Source organism: Chrysemys picta, chromosome 20, assembly GCF_011386835.1.
Source record: "Chrysemys picta bellii isolate R12L10 chromosome 20, ASM1138683v2, whole genome shotgun sequence".
Classification (NCBI taxonomy): Eukaryota; Metazoa; Chordata; order Testudines; family Emydidae; genus Chrysemys; species Chrysemys picta.
The window spans coordinates 13,794,111-13,810,278 of NC_088810.1; the positions used below are offsets into that span (position 1 = coordinate 13,794,111).

General features: G+C 51.9%; 1 protein-coding gene across 3 annotated transcripts in view; it reads left to right on the forward strand.

Moving 5' to 3' along the window:
- Window positions 1–15,752, forward strand: part of CFAP45 (cilia and flagella associated protein 45) — a 39,913-nt gene extending 24,161 nt beyond the window's left edge. For 2 of the 3 annotated variants that reach the window (XM_005310856.4, XM_065574506.1), the window contains one exon: window positions 11,374–12,420. In XM_005310856.4, the coding sequence (XP_005310913.2) occupies window positions 11,374–11,686 (313 nt within the window). In that variant the 3' untranslated portion in view covers window positions 11,687–12,420. Of the gene's footprint in view, window positions 1–11,373; window positions 12,421–15,582 lie in introns of those variants that run through there. The other variant, XM_042842476.2, reaches the window with a different exon arrangement.
- Window positions 15,753–16,168: the final 416 nt, after the last annotated feature.

Below are 16,168 nucleotides of genomic sequence, written 5' to 3' on the forward strand. Positions count from 1 at the left end.
CAGGCTCATTCTCCCAGTACACCCTGTCCTTGGCTCCCGATTCCCACTTGGATGGCTGACAGTCCCCGCACAGCCCCCCCGCCCCTCCGTCCTGTGTGCAGTATTGGCTCTGTAGTGCTGTAGGGATTGGTGCTGAGAGCAGCACTAGAGTTAAAGTTGAAACTGGATTTTCCTTTGCAGTCTAGTTCTGTTCTGCCATCAGTGTTTTTTGGAACAAATTCTTGACGTATGTTCTGAGAACGGATGTACTGGAGGGAGTCACATTGCATGGGGAAACGGACTGGCGCCAAGTGCAGCAACAGCAGAAAATCCCTGAGTACAGATAGAGTGCTCCCAGCTGTGCTGTTCAGGAGTGCCAAGAGCCAGTGTCTCAGGCACAGCAGCGTACCCCGTGGAGCACTTTCTCCAGAAGAATCACTGACAGAGGGGTTGGGTTTCAGTGGTAGCCGTGTTAGTCTGTATCAGCAAAAAAAAAACAAGGAGTCCATGTGGCACCTTAGAGACTAACAAATTTATTTGGGCGTAAGTTTTCGTGGGCTAGAACCCACTTCATCAGATGTATGAAGTAAAAAATACAGGAGCAGGTATAAATACATGAAAGGATGGGGATTGGGGCAGGAAGATTTGCCTAAGTGAAGGCTCCAGGCACCCATGTCCCTGGGACAGAAGATTCTCCAGCTGCTCCTCACAGCTCCTACAACAGCATCTGCCTGTACCCCAGAGGTGATAAACCCTTGCTGTTACAGAGAGGCCGAGGCCGGGAGGAGGAGGGGGAAAGGAGGAGAAAGAGAGCAAGCAGGGAATGGAAAGATGAGAAAAATCATTGGAGGGTCTTTGATAGAGGGAGGTGCAGGCTGGCTTGCCTCCCTCCTCTGGCTCCTGCAGGTCCAGCTCTGTTCCCATGTCCCAGAACAGCATGGTCCTGTAGATGGCATCAGGGTGGTGCTGAGATCTCAGCTGGTGGGCCTACCTCTCCCTCTCTGGACGTTTGGAGAGGATGGCATCGGTCATGGAGCTCAGGGTTTCTTCTGCTGAATAATTCAGAGCAGAGTGATGGACACAACAGATCTGAGAGCGTGTGAATCTCTACAGTGCCTTGCGGGCCTCAATCAGCGCAGCGGCCTTGGAGAGGCTGTGTGCCTGTCCTGTGCTGAGGCAGATGGGGACAGATTGGTGCAGGCTAGAGCAGCCTGAGGGCTGCCCTAAGTAATAGGCTCTCTAAGTGTTGTGTCAGCAGAGCTTAGCTTGGGTGCAGGACTCTGTAGGCCATGTCTCCTCCTGTCCCTGAACGCCCCCTGTGCCAGTGGTTTTGCAGTGGTGGCACAGAGCTGGGAGATCCAGGCCTCTTTGCATAGCTTAGCATAGGGTTACCATATTTCCACAAACAAAAAAGAGGACACTGGGGGTGGGGGGGAAGCCCTGCCCTAGCCCCGCCCCGCCCCATCCACTCCCTCCCACTTCCCACCCCCTGACTGCCCCCCTCAGAACCCCAACCCCCCCTGCTTCTTGTCCCCTGACTGCCCCCTGCTGAGAACCCCCTACCCTAACTGCCCCCCCCCCCAGGACCCTACCTGTCCCCTGACTGCCCTGACCCTTATCCACTCGCATGGGTGGCAGGGTTGTAGAAATTTTGGTGGTGCCCAGAACCCCCCACCCCACCTGCCTAAGGCTCTGGGAGGGGGGTTGGGTGGGGGGAGGAGGTCTGGGGTGCAGGTCCTGGGCTGGGGATTAGGGTGCAGGAGGGGTGCAGGTTCTGGGATAGAGTTTGGGTGCTGGGTGCAGGCTCCGGGCTGGGGCAGGGGGTGGGTGTACAGGAGGGGGTGAGGGGTGCAGGCTCTGGGATGGAGTTTGGGGGTGAGAGGCGGTACAAAGGGAGGGGGTGCAGGCTTTGGGAGGAAGTTTGAGGGCAGGAGGGGGTGTGTGGGAAGGGGGAGGGGGATTGGGAGGGAGTTTGGGGATAGGAGGGGATGCAGGGGTGAGGGCTGTGGGTCTGGGGATGAGGGGTTCATGATGCAGGAGGGGGCTCAGGGATGGAGCAGAGGATTAGGGTGTGTGGGGATGAGGGCTGGGGCTGGGGGGTTTGGGGTGTTGGAGAGGCTCAGGGCTAGGGTGGAAGGGCAGGGTAAGGGCAGCCTGTCTTCCCATTAGTGGATGGGGGCACTAGGACCCGGGGGCAGCAGACAGCAGTTGCTGCTGGCTCTGGCAGTACACGCAGACAAGGGAGAGGCAGACAGGGAGGGGGGGACCCACGGAGGGGGGGATGCGCAGAGGGGGGATGGCAGGTGGAGGCTGGGGACCCATCCAACACTCCCCCGCTCCCTGACTGCCCCCCCCCCCACTCCTCTTACCATTCTGGCTCCACATGGGTCGGTTTGTTTGTTACACAGGACTACAGAGAGAGGGAGGGGGGAGCAGGGGAGGGCTCTGGCTGCTGGAGGCCAATGGGAGTGGGTCAATCGGCCAAGCCGCCCAATCAGCAGCCACACTCTGCATGGAAGGGAGGGAGGGAGGCGAGGGAGAAAACCTCCCCGGACATTTTAACCTTGTTACCAATTCCTCCCGGACGGCTATTTAGAGACGCAAAAGCCGGACATGTCCGGGGAAATACGGACGGATGGTAACCCTAGCTTAGCAGGGGCAACGTGTCCCCAGAGCGAGGGTCAATCCCTAGCCCAAAATGTCCCAGACTTGTTTGTTATAACGGGACAGGGAATAAGGCCTGACTGACAGCCACACAGAGGAGAGCATTGAGGTTGTCTGGGCTAGGAGGGTAGGGACCGTGTATCATAGAAGAGGTGCTGTCGATAGGTCCGTGGCTTTAGAATATGTTCTGTGGTGCTGGGTGTTGTATCATTGTCCCTTAGGAACTCTAAGTGCTTTTCCAGAAGCATTTATGTTTGAATAGCCACAGGCCCCGTACCACCTTGTGACCTCTCATAAGCAGATTCTCCCTAGCAGGAATTGGAGTACTTGTGACACCTTAGAGACTAACATACGAGTTTTTTCATGAGGTTGATGGATTTCCACTCCATACGGCTAAATGCAGTGCCTTGCATAATGACAGGTTTCAGAGTAGCAGCCGTGTTAGTCTGACTAAGGTTAGTCTCTAAGGTGCCACAAGTACTCCTGTTCTTTTTGCGGATACAGACTAACACGGCTGCTACTCTGAAACCTAGCAGGAATTGTGCATCAAGTAATTTCTCAGTAGGAGAGTCCCTCAACCCTGTACGTTGTCAGAAGTCAGAGCCAGACGCTCAGAGACGTATGCACCAAGCGTTCTCAAAGGAAACCCAGAGGAAACAGCTACCTCCCTGGATAGGCTCAGCCCTCTGACTAAGAGCCAGCCGCACTAACCCTGTGCCACAGCGATGGTTTGCTAAGATAATGGGAGGAAGCAGGTGGTGTGACGCTTGTCACTGGCTTTTCTCCAGGAGGCTATTTCTGCATCCAGGTGGCGTTTGTAGAGAACTCTGTAAATGGTACAGCTTGGAGAGAAGTCGTGACATTCATCTGCAGAGCCCAGGTTACACAGCTCTGCACTGGGGCGTGGTGTAAACTGGAGGGTGGGGAAGTGGAGGAATGCCAGCTCTTTAAGGGGGATGTCTCAGCCAGACCATTAGCAGCACATTAGGATAGGGACCATTAGCAACAGTCCGTATCCCCACCACCCAAACCCAGCCTCAAGTTGCGCAGATGTAGCATCATGGAGGTGCCTGTCTGGGCTCCGCATCTCATTTTGGGCCAAGTTTTGCACTTACAGCAGGGATTCAACCACTTTGTTACTGTGAAAAGTGCGAATTAGCCTTCAACATGACCGTGCGTGCTCTGAGTGTGGAATAGGTTTTCTGAGAATGTACCAGGACATCTGTTAACTAGTTTGAATAAAACCAATTAAAAATGGATCCTCTAAGATTCTGAGACCCCTACATCAGACCTTTTCTGTCTGCGATGATCTGAACAGAATAACCCTAACTCTTCCAGCTTCCCACTGAAATCCTGCACATTGACCATGTTTCCAGCCACGTTTTAGAGGCAATGGCCATTTTTGACATTACTCAGAGTGAAAGTTTCTCCTTCAGCAGAGGCTGACCTATAGTTGGTCAGAGAATGCCATGAGCTGCCCCCTTTCAAAATGGGCTGCCATCTTCTATTGTTCTCAATGAGGCCGAAATGCCAGGTGCCCTCAGCAGAAATGTCCACTGCCTCCATTTGCTGGCTCTTTGCAGGGGTCCTGAATCTGCTTCCTTGCAACACAGGATGCTGCTACTGTTTTCACTGAATGCAGCTCGGTTTCACTCATGCTGGAAGCAACGGCAGCTTGGAGCCATTTTGAAAGAGGGCCATTCTTCATAGAATCAGAGAAGATTAGGGTTGGAAGACACCTCAGGAGGTCATCTAGTCCAACCCCCTGCTCAAAGCAGGACCAACCCCAACTAAATCATCCCAGCCAGGGCTTTGTCAAGCCGGGCCTTAAAAACCTCTAAGGTTCCTCGGTAACCCATTCCAGTGCTTCACAACCCTCCTAGTGAAATAGTGTTTCCTAATATCCAACCTGGACCTCCCCCACTGCAACTTGAGACCATTGCTCCTTGTTTTGTCATCTGCTACCACTGAGAACAGCCGAGCTCCATCCTCTTTGGAACCCCCTTTCAGGTAGTTGAAGGCTGCTATCAAATCCCCTCTCCCTCTACTCTTCTGTAGATTAAACAAGCCCAGTTCCCTCAGCCTCTCCTCATAAGTCATGTGCCCCAGGTCCCTGATCATTTTCGTTGCCCTCTGCTGGACTTCAATTTGTCCACATCTTTTCTGTAGTGGGGGGGCTCAAAACTGGATGCAATACTCCAGATGTGGCCTCACCAGTGTCGTTTCTCAGAAGCTGATTTCATTTTGCAACCTCTGACGAATTTTCAGTTACAAAAAATAACAGCAAAAAGTGACCATTCCCCCTCCCTCAATATTTATCCTCTAAAGCTGACACAGGGACGGAAACGTGTGCATGCGGATATGTGATTGCACTCGGGGGGGGGGGGGGGGGGGGGAGAGAGAATCTCCAAAACTTTCTTTTGTGCTGGAATAGCCAGGGCAGCTGGGAATGCTCTACATGTCTCAGCAAGCAGGGACTCCTCCAAGCAATCTGGACTCCAGCCAGGCCTGCCCTTCGTCTGGGAAGTGTCTGGGAGGGGAGCATGCAGAGCCCGTGGGGATGCACTGCGAGAGCGGGCAGGTCTCAGGCTCCCTATCTTTAGCTGAGCTTCATGGAGTCTTCTCTGCCGCAACACACGCCTATGGGCAGAGGCGGATTAAGATTTACTGGGGCCCTGGGCACATCCCCTTCCCCCCCAAGGCCACGGCCAGAAGCAGGGCCATGGTAAGAGCTGCCTGGGGAGCCCTGAACCCTCCACCTGGCCGGGGCAGTGCACTCTGGAAGGCAGGGACATGGGCCAGGGGCTGCTCTCAGCCCCCCTGAACCGCTGCCCAGGGCAGGTGGAGGATCTGGGGCTCCCCACAGCTGCCTGGGCTCCCTGGGCGGCTCTTGCCACAGCCTAGGGCAGTGGTCCCCAATATGTGTGGCATGTCCCCTAAGGGGGCACAGAGGAGTATGTTGGGAGGGCACAACAGGGCCTGGGTCAGCCCCCATGGGGAGTGGGGAGGGAGTGCACCCTAGCTCCAGCTATGGCTTCGCTCCTGACCATGCCCCCAGCTGCAGCTACAGCCCCACTCCTGGCCCCTGGCTCCCAGCCCCCACTCCCAGCTCTGGACCAGGGGAGCACCCAGCCCAGCCAATTATACCGGTGCAGCGTCCCCACGCTGAGTCCAGAGCATTTCGCACCCACTCCTGCTCCCTTCGGCCTGGGAACGGGATCCAGTCTGGGTAAGGGGGGGCGACCAAAAAAGTTTGGGGACCACTGGCCTAGGGTGACCATATGTCCTATTTTGGCCCCAGTTTGGCCTCTTGCCAACTAGATAATCAGTTGGCAAGAGCAAATGGGACAAATGCCCAGTTTTGCCAAAAAGGGGTTCGGGGGATGAGTGGCAGGGCTTGGTTGGGGGGGGGGATGAGTGGTGGGTATTGAAGGGGGGCAAGCAGTGGGGCCTGGGCCAACCCCACGTAGGGAAGCAAGGGGGCTTGGGCCATAGGGTGACCAGACAGCAAATGTGAAAAATTGGGACAGGGGTGGGGGGTAATAGGAGCCTATATAAGAAAAAAACCCAAAAATTGGGACTGTCCCTATAAAATCGAGACATCTGGTCACCCCAGTGGGCCAGCTCTGCTCAGGGGGTGGGGAGGGGCTTGGGTGAGTGGCTTGGGCCAGCTCCTCACGGGGGGAGAGGGGAGCGAATATGGTCATCCCACCGCAGCCGGGCTCCTGCTTCTGGCCTGGCCAGGGTGTGGGGCCTCAGAGGAAGAGGAGGAGCAGGGATAGGGGCCAGAGTTTCGGTGATTTTGCGGGCTGCTGTCAAATTGGCTGGGGCCTTTGGGCACATGTCCCATGGGCCCATTGGTAATCTGCCATGGCCTAGGGGAGGCAGACAGTGCCATCCGGAAATAGGGCCAGTCTCCAGGATCATCCTGGAGTCTCCAGGAGTAAAGATGAACCTTTAATTAATTAATTAAACCAGCACTGGCAACCCCAGCCGGAAACAAGCACCGGCTTGGCAGCAGGCCCAGCTCAGGCAGCAAAGGGAAGGGGGGTGTGACGAACTGGGACTGTTCTTACTGTGGTCTTTGAATGCTGACAGGGGAGTGTGGCTAGGACAGTCTGCATTGGGGGATGGGAGACTGACCGACAGAGAGTACCTGAGCATGTAACATGAGAACCCAGGAAGGGGTTAGAGGCCAGGTGCCACCTTTGCCCGGGAAACTGAACAAAGGCTGTGGGAGGGGTCGCTGAAGAGAGAGTTTTTTCAGGAGCTGGCTGATGATATTGCTGGGAGGCAGACGGGGCTCTGACCTCGCAAGGGGGCTGGGGCACCCTGGGACCCCAAGATGGACCCAACTGAGGGGGTTTCTGTTGTCTGTGCCTGCAAGACCTGTCTTGGACTGTATTCCTGTCGTCTAAATAAACCTTCTGCTTTACTGGCTGGCTGAGAGTCATGGTGAATCGCAGGAAGCCGGGGGTGCAGGGCCCTGATTCTCAGGCCCTGCCCTTTGGGGAGTTGCCAGCCCATGCTCCTGGCCCTTCTGTTCAGCTGTCCAGTCTCTGCTCCCCACAGGCTCTGTGCCTTGCCTGCTGGCCAGCCAGCCTGTGTCCTACTGCTGCAGCTCCAGTCCTCTCCTGCTGCTGGGGCACAGAGAACCCCATCCTTAGCCTTATCCTACTGCAGCCCAGGAGAGCCGAGGGTCTGCTCCCCTACCCCTGCTGACCTGCCCAGGCGGGAGAGAGAAAAGCAGTGAATCTGCTGCTCGGCAGCTTGCTCTGAGTCATTGCTGCCTTTCTCTGGTGCTCCTAAGGCACTTGTCATGCTGGTGCCAATTCTCTGCACCCAGCCCAGCCAATTATACCAGTGCACTGGCTGCAGCGTCCCCACGCCGAGTCAAGAGCATTTCGCACCCACTCCTGCTCCCGTCGCCCTGGGAACGGGATCCGGCAGCTCAGTGAAGGGACACTCCTGGCTGAAATGAGATGGCTCTGCCAGCCCAGGTCCCAAGGAGAGCGCTGAGCTGGGGAAATAGTGCCGCTGTCTGTGGGTGAGAACAGACCTAAGGGACAAAGATGCTGAATCTTGGTTTAGGGTTTACAGGGACGCTGTGCCACTGGATCCAGCCAGCCTAAAGGACGCTGCGCCTCTCCGCAGATCCCATGACATGGGACATGTTGCCGAGTGGTGCGAAGAGGGGACTGGGCCCCAAGGCTTTGGGGTTCTATTCTTGCCTCCACCACTGAGCTTAGATTTATTTATCCATGTGCTTGCACGTGACAGGAGTCCTGCCTCCATGAGCCAAAGTCATAGGCAAGTTCTGAGGTTCCCATTAGAGCCGCAGGAGAGGAGACACGCAGCCTCCCAAACCTCTGCCGCTACCTGTGGCTGGGTGCAGATCCCCATCTGAGATAGCCACTGGGTGCCTGAGGGAGCCAACCAACCAACACTCCCAACACCAGCTCAGCCAGCTCACGCCATCCATCCCTGAGTCAGCCAGGCCGGGGAGCAGGGAGGCTGCCCAGGCCCCAGACACTGGGGTCTGCAGAGCTGAGCGTCATCCAGGTAACAGCAGCACTACAGCTCAGACCCCTCCTACTCCCCCAGCAGCCAGCAGCCTCCCACATGCAGCAGGGATGGGGGGAGACAGACTGGGGTGATAGGGAGAGACCTCCAAGCATGAATCCATCTTGTCAGTTGCAGCCCTCACTGGGGAGGCAGGAGGGTGCAGTGGTTAGAGGGCCCTTGCTATGGGGAGAGCTGCGTTCGCATCCCTGCTCTGCACAGCCACAGCCGCACTGCACCACCGGCACTGAGTCACTCAGGGCTAAATCCACAGAGGGACGTAGGTGTTGCAGTGCCTGGCGTTCAGGTGCCTGCCTGCCTGGGCGCCAGGCTCCCTGTACAGGCTGGGGCTCACAGAAACCAGCACGAGAGCAGGGAGCTGCCCAAGCTTGCTAATAGCGAGAGGCCTAAGCCCCTCCCCTCAACAGGAGTTCGGAGCTCTCTTGGGATTCTCAGCTGTGAACCCTCTCCTGGAGGGGTGGGGATTTGAAATGGGAGTGCCCTGACCCCTGGGTATCCGGCTATTCTGCCATACCCCAGGCTGCTTGCCTGAAACATTCCCACTCTGCTGCCCACGGCTGTCTTTTGTGTGGGTCAGGTGTGCTCAGAGCCGGCCTACAGGTGAGATATGCGGGGGAGGGGTTGCCTGGTTTGAGAATCTGGTTTGACACCTTAAATGACTGCTTCTTGGAGCAGTTAGTCCTGGAATCCACCAGAGGAGAGGCAATTCTTGATTTAGTCCTAAGTAGAGCACAGGATCAGGTCCAAGAGGTGAATATAGCTGGGCCACGTGGTAATAGTGACCATAATATAATTAAATTTAACATCCCTGTGGCGGGGAAATCTCCACAGTGGCCCAACACTGTAGCATTTAATTTCAGAAAGGGGAACTACACAAAAATGAGGTGGTTAGTGAAAGAGAAATTAAAAGGTACAGCATCAAAAGTAAAATCCCTGCAAGCTGCGTGGAAACTTTTTAAAGACACCATAATCGAGGCTCAACTTAAATGTATACCCCAAATTAAAAAAACACAGTAAGAGAACCAAAAAAGAGCCACCGTGGTTAAACAACAAAGTAAAAGAAGCAGTGAGAGGCAAAATGGCATCCTTTAAAAAGTGGAAGATAAATCCTAATGAGGAAAATAGAAAAGAGCATAAACTTTGGCAAATGAAGTGTAAAAATATAATTAGAAAAACCAAGAATTTGAAAAACAGCTAGCCAAAGACTTCAAAAGTAATAGCAATTTTTTTTAAATACATCAGAAACAGGAAGCCTGCTAAACAATCAGTGGGGCCACTGGACGATCCAGATACTAAAGGAGCACTCAAAGACAATAAAGTCATTGCGGAGAAACTAAATGAATTCTTTGCATTGGTCTTCACTGTTGAGGATGTTTGGGAGATTCCCAAACCTGAGCCATTCTTTTTGGGTGACAGATCTGAGGAACTGTCCCAAATTGAGGTGTCATTAGAGGAGGTTTTGGAACAAATTGATAAACTAAACAGTAATAAGTCTCCAGGACCTGATGGTATTCACCCAAGAGTTCTGAAGGAACTCAAATGTGAAATTGCAGAACTACTAACTGTCATCTTTCAGAGTAACAGCCGTGTTAGTCTGTATCCGCAAAAAGAAGAACAGGAGTACTTGTGGCACCTTAGAGACTAACAAATTTATTAGAGCATAAGCTTTCGTGGACTACAGCCCACTTCTTCGGATGCATCCGAAGAAGTGGGCTGTAGTCCACGAAAGCTTATGCTCTAATAAATTTGTTAGTCTCTAAGGTGCCACAAGTAACTGTCATCTGTAACCTATGTTTTAAATCAGCTTCTGTACCAAATGACTGGAGGATAGCTAATGTGACGCCAATTTTTAAAAAGGGCTCCAGAGATGACCCTGGCAACTACAGGCCAGTAAGCCTGACTTCAGTACTGGGCAAATTGGTTGAAACTATCGTAAAGAACAAAATTGTCAGACACATAGATGAACATAATTTGTTGGGAAATTGTCAACATGGTTTTTGTAAAGGGAAATATGCCTCATCAATCCACTACAATTCTTTGATGGGGTCAACAAGCATGCGGACAAAGGAGATCCAGTGGATATAGTGTATTTAGATTTTCAGAAAGCCTTTGACAAGGTCCCTCACCAAAGGCTCGTAAGCAAAATAAGCAGTCCTGGGATAAGAGGGAAGGTTCTCTCCTGGATTGGTTACTGGTTAAAAGATAGGAAACAAAGGGTAGGAATAAATGGTCAGTTTTCAGAATGGAGAGAGGTAAATAGTGGTGTCCCCCAGGGATCTGTACTGGGTCCAATCCTATTTAACATATTCATAAAAGATCTGGAAAAAGGGGGAAACAGTGAGGTGGCAAAATTTGCAGATGATACAAAACTACTCAAGATAGTTAAGTCCCAGGAAGACTGCGAAGAGCTACAAAAGGATCTCACAAAACTGGGTGATGGGGCAACAGAATGGCAGATGAAATTTAATGTTGATAAATGCAAAGTAATGCACATTGGAAAACATAATCCTAACTATACATATACAATGATGGGGTCTAAATTAGCTGTTACCACTCAAGAAAGAGATCTTGGAGTCATTGTGGATAGTTCTCTGAAATCATCCACTCAATGTGCAGCGGCAGTCAAAAAAGCGAACAGAATGTTGGGAATCATCAAGAAAGTGATAGGTAATAAGACAGAAAATATCATATTACCTCTATATAAATCCATGGTATGCCCACACCTTGAATACTGCGTGCAGATGTGGTCGTCCCATCTCAAAAAAGATATATTGGAATTGGAAAAGGTTCAGAAAAGGGCAAAAATGATTAGGGGTATAGAACGGCTTCTGTATGAGGAGAGATTAATAAGACTGGGACTTTTCAGCTTGGAAAAGAGGCGACTAAGGGGGGATATGATAGAGGTCTATAAAATCATGAGTGGTATAAAGAAAGTAAATAAAGAAGTGTTATTTACTCCTTCTCATAATACAAAAACAAGGGGCCACCAAATGAAATTAATAGGTAGCAGGTTTAAAACAAACACAAGAAAGTATTTTTTCACGCAATGCACTGAGTGGGTCTGTAACGGGCCTCTTCCCAGTGTAGGCTTGGTGTCAGGGCGCCATTGTCGCCATTGTAAACCAAGTTCTGTGTTATTCCCAGCAGAGCAGCCTGCCCAAGGAGACCTGCTGGCTTCCTCTTCGGAGACCAACAAATAACTGAGTCGTTGTCAACAATTGTAAGTAATCACAGAGCTCTTTCTGGGCAAACCTGTTTGATTCTTAAAGTAAAAGCACTACAGACCCTACAGGTATGTGAGAGCCCCCAGCCCTTCAGCACCCCATCCATGCGCTCACCTTGGTGGTCACAAGCTCATCACAGCTTCAGCTCAGAACAAGCACATGCGTTTAGTCCTCTCCTTAGCCAGGTCAGGGAGCAGAGAATTAGTAGACAGTGGGTTTTCCTCCCCGCAGCATAGCTTCAACAGGGATTCTAAGTGGGCATTTCCATTATTCCCCTTACCCCCAGTACTTCCTAGGAAATCTGCTTCACAGTATTGTTCCATAAAGCCCGTTGACATTCCTAATCCCTCCAGAGACTGCATTTTGGAGACAAGGCGGGTGAGGTAATAGAGTATCTTTAAACTTGGTCCAATAAAAGGTATTACATTGTCCACCTTGTCCCTCTAGAGATTACATTAGTCTTCTAGAGAAGGTAGCTGCATAGAATTGCACAATAACACACCCCCAGCTGCATTGTTAACACAATGGACCCCAAAGGTATTAAGCCTAACTCAATAACATTTAACTTAATTCAATAAAGTGCCTTCAGTCTATTGTTGGCCTGTCACACACGGATTGTACGCTCCTTGGACAGGCACCGTCTCTTTGTTCTGTGTCTGAACAGCACCTAGCATAGTGTGGTTCCAGCCCAGCACTCGGCCTCGTAAACTCTACGGCAGTGGTCCCCAAATTGTGGGGCATGCCCCCCTTTGGGAGCATGGAGGAAAGTTTATGGGGTATAGGGGGGCTTGGGCCAGCCCCATAGGGTTGGGGAGGGAGCACCACCCAGCCCAGCTCTGCCCCCAGATCTGCTCCTGCCCCTCCCTCATCCACGGCTCTGCTCACGGCCTTGGCCCCGCCCCCAGCTCTATTCCCGGCCCCGGCTCCTGGGCGGGACAGGAGTAAGGGGGGCATGACATGAAAAGTTGGGGACCCATTGCTCTACAGTAACACAACTAAATAACTAATAACTGAGCTGTGCCTGGCTCTGGAGCACCTTGGTCATGGTGGTCTGTGCCCCCAGGCCCGGCTGCAAGGACCTTGGGCATTTCTTTGTGTCTGCAGCTGCTGGGGGACCCCATGGGGGTTCTGGTGAGGGCAGGAGGCCAGGACAGATTGTTGCTGAGCTCAGGATCCAGAAGCTGATCAGCCTAGTGGTGCGACAAGGAAGAACGCTGTGATGAGACGTTGTCAGCTGCCCCCCAGGGAGTGAAGCCCCATGAGCGTGAGCCTTGCGGAGGGGTGTGGAGCAGAGGAGTGCCAGGGCATCGGAGCTGGGCCCGGCGTGCCTCCCAACAGTCATTCTGGCTTCCCCACAAGACACTTCTCATCAAACCAGATCTATTCTGGGCTGGAGAAATCACAGATGCTGCAGAGCGTGTGGCTGGCTCAGAGCCTTCACGTGGATCCAGTCCTCTAAGGGTTAAATCAGAAAAATGAGCTCCGAGCTGGGTCAGTAACTGGAGCAGCAGGTGGCCCAGCAAAGTGTTAATAACCAGGCTGCGGCTGAGTCTGGCTGGAGGAACAGGCTGGGCAGCACTGAAGGGGCTGGTTCCGCACCACTGACAACATGGGTGTGGGGCCCATCTGGGAAACCACAGACCCAGGCTGTGCCCAATGCCCAGGGCAGAGCAGGAGCCTGGTCTCGCTGCCTGTGCTGGCAGTGGGAGCTGACAAGGCGGGTGGATGGTGCTGCCATGGCCTGGATTGGCAGGGGCTGGAATTCATGGCCAGTTAGTTAATGCCCAGGTGCTGTTGGCAGCAGGGTATCAGGGCTGGAACCAAATCCTTGGATTCGGGGCCCCTGCTGGGGGAGATTCTGCAGCAGCTGCAGGAGGTTTTTACTGGATCTGATGTACAAACAAAGGCTGCACCCGGGCGGTTTATCTTGAGATTCAGATGAGGTCAATTTATCTCCCCACACGCTCAGCTTTGAACCTGCCGAGGGTCTTTGTATCCCAGACTCAGAACTGCAGTGTGGCAATGGCAGAGAGGCAAAGCTGGGTATGGGGCTTGGTAGCTGGGAAGGGGCCCCTCGGGGGGTTGGTCCCCAGAGGAGAGGGTTAGGTGTGTGGGATAAGCACGCTAGCTGGATCTTTCTGCTAAAATGTTCAGCTGTGAAGCAGTTAACAACTGTCATTTAAATTATCCTTAGGTTTCAGAGCCAACCCCCCATTTAAATGAACAGGGCTGTTTTCACCTCTTTTGTTTCAGGCTTGCTGCAGACTCAGGCTGACCCTGCTGCTTGGTCTCATTCCACTCACATTTCGAAGGGGTTTTTGTGACCAGGAGGGCTGGAGTTATTGTGGAGGAGCTGAGATTCTGTGGCAGTGAGGGTTCTGTGATTAACCCCACAGCTACAGAATGACAGACGCCACGGCCCCTGATCAACTCTCATTAACCCCGTACAGCACTCTGAGGGTTAAATGACAGGCATTCTTAGCCTAAGGTTAGGTCAGCCCTGATTACCCCCACCCCCCAAGTTAGCACTGAAGCGGGATCCCTATTGACCTAGCCCAGAAACAGGGTGGAAGCAAAATGAGGGGCAAGGGGGCTCTCAGGACTGCAGTGGGGCCCATCATGGAGGGAAGCTGCTGTAGCTGAGAATGGCTGCAGAGATTAACAATCAGATGCCATCTTGGAAGGCCACGGGAGGGGGGACAGAAGGCTGCACTCAGCTGCAGTGCCAGGCTTTGGTGGCCGTCAGGTGAATTCTGCAATGCTTAAATTAACCAACGTGGGCATTAAATACAAGCGCTCTGAGCTTTAACAAGGAGACGCCAAGGCCATGAAGGCACTAACTACGCTGCATGGGCGTGCTGGGAACATCAGCACATGTGGGGCCACCTGAGTCAGGCCCTGAACACCAAGCACAAGACTGTAATTAACAGGCAAATTGCACCCTAGGCATAGGCGTAGTTTGACTTCTCTATTGGGGGTGTAAGGGGTGGGAGGGAGGGGCTTAATCATACGTATAGATCTACCGACTGATAGTGGTAGATCTACTGATTGTTAGTGGTAGTTAAATTACAATGTACCCAAAATCACAAATACAGTTTACATTCATTATTTAATCACCCTTTTTTATTTTAACTTAATTATTTGCCATGTTTACCAGCTACCACTTAAATCATCAGCATTAGCTTAAGAACAAATTACTGAATAAACAGAACCGAGCACTAGGAATCATGTCTCCCTGGTTTGAGAGTTGCATAAAGATTGTCTTAATATAGAAATACTGTAGAAGCATTCGTCTTTCCCTACGGTTAGCTTTTCTCAGTTTTAGCTAGAGTAAAATAATTTGATTGGATCTAAGTTAAAATAGAGTCATATTTTACTGAAGTTAAAACTTTTAAAGGTCACAGAGTCACTTTTCCACAGGTGTTTTGCATCATCCTGTAACATCTAATAGAAAATTATATCTGTGCTACAGCTTTTTAGAGTAATTTCTCAAGATGCTTATTTTAATTCCCATTGAAGTCAATAGGAGTCTCTGGTAAGGTCTACACACTACACACACACTGCGGTAACATGGTACTGAGGGGTGTGACAAATTCACCCCCTGAGTGATGTAGTTATAGCGACCCTAACCTGCCGTGTAGACAGCACTACGTTGGTGGGAGGGTTTCTCTCTCCCATTGGCTTAAAGCAAGGGTTCTCAAACTGGGGGTCGGGACCCCTCAGGAGGTTGTGAGGTTATTACATGGGGTGGGGGGGCATGACCTGTCAGCCTCACCACAAACCCCGCTTGCCTCTAGCATTTATAATGGTGTTAAATATATTTAAAAGTGTGTTTAATTTACTAGGGGGATCGCACTCAGAGGCTGGCTGTGTGAAAGGGGTCGCCAATAAAAAAGTTTGAGACCCACTGGCTTAAAGCATCCTCCCCAGACATGCTACAGCGGCGGGGTGGGTGGGCTGGGTGGCCCAGGGTGGATATTCAAGAGGGCGCCGCGCTGATACACCCCACCCACTTGACCTGCCGACAGCGGGGCTTAGGGGCAGACCATTAACTTGCAGAAAACTTGTCTATCATGATGACAAAGATGTTGAAAGTTTAACATGTACTCCAAAGACTGTTTCTTCTCACCAGGCAAGGGGAAGGAACTTGATGTTGATTGAGAAGCACTGAACATCTTTGAATTCTATAGAGCTGAGCTGACTTATAGAATCATAGAATCATAGAAGATTACGGTTGGAAGAAACCTCAGGAGGTCATCTAGTCCAACCCCCTGCTCAAAGCAGGACCAACACCAACTAAATCATCCCAGCCAGGGCTTTGTCAAGCCGGGCCTTAAAAACCACTAAGGATGGAGATTCCACCACCTCCCTAGGTAACCCATTCCAGTGCTTCACCACCTTCCTAATATCCAACTTAAACCTCCCGCACTGCAACTTGAGACCATTACTCCTTGTTCTGTTATCAGGTACCACTGAGAACAGTCTAGATCCATCCTCTTTGGAACCCCCTTTCAGGTAGTTGAAAGCAGCTATCAAATCCCCCCTCATTCTTCTCTTCTGCAGACTAAACAATCCCAGTTCCCTCAGCCTCTCCTCATAAGTCATGTGCTCCAGACCCCTAATCATTTTTGTTGTCTTCTGCTGGACTCTTTCCAATTTTTCCACATCCTTCTTGTAGTATGGGGCCCAAAACTGGACACAGTACTCCAGATGACGCC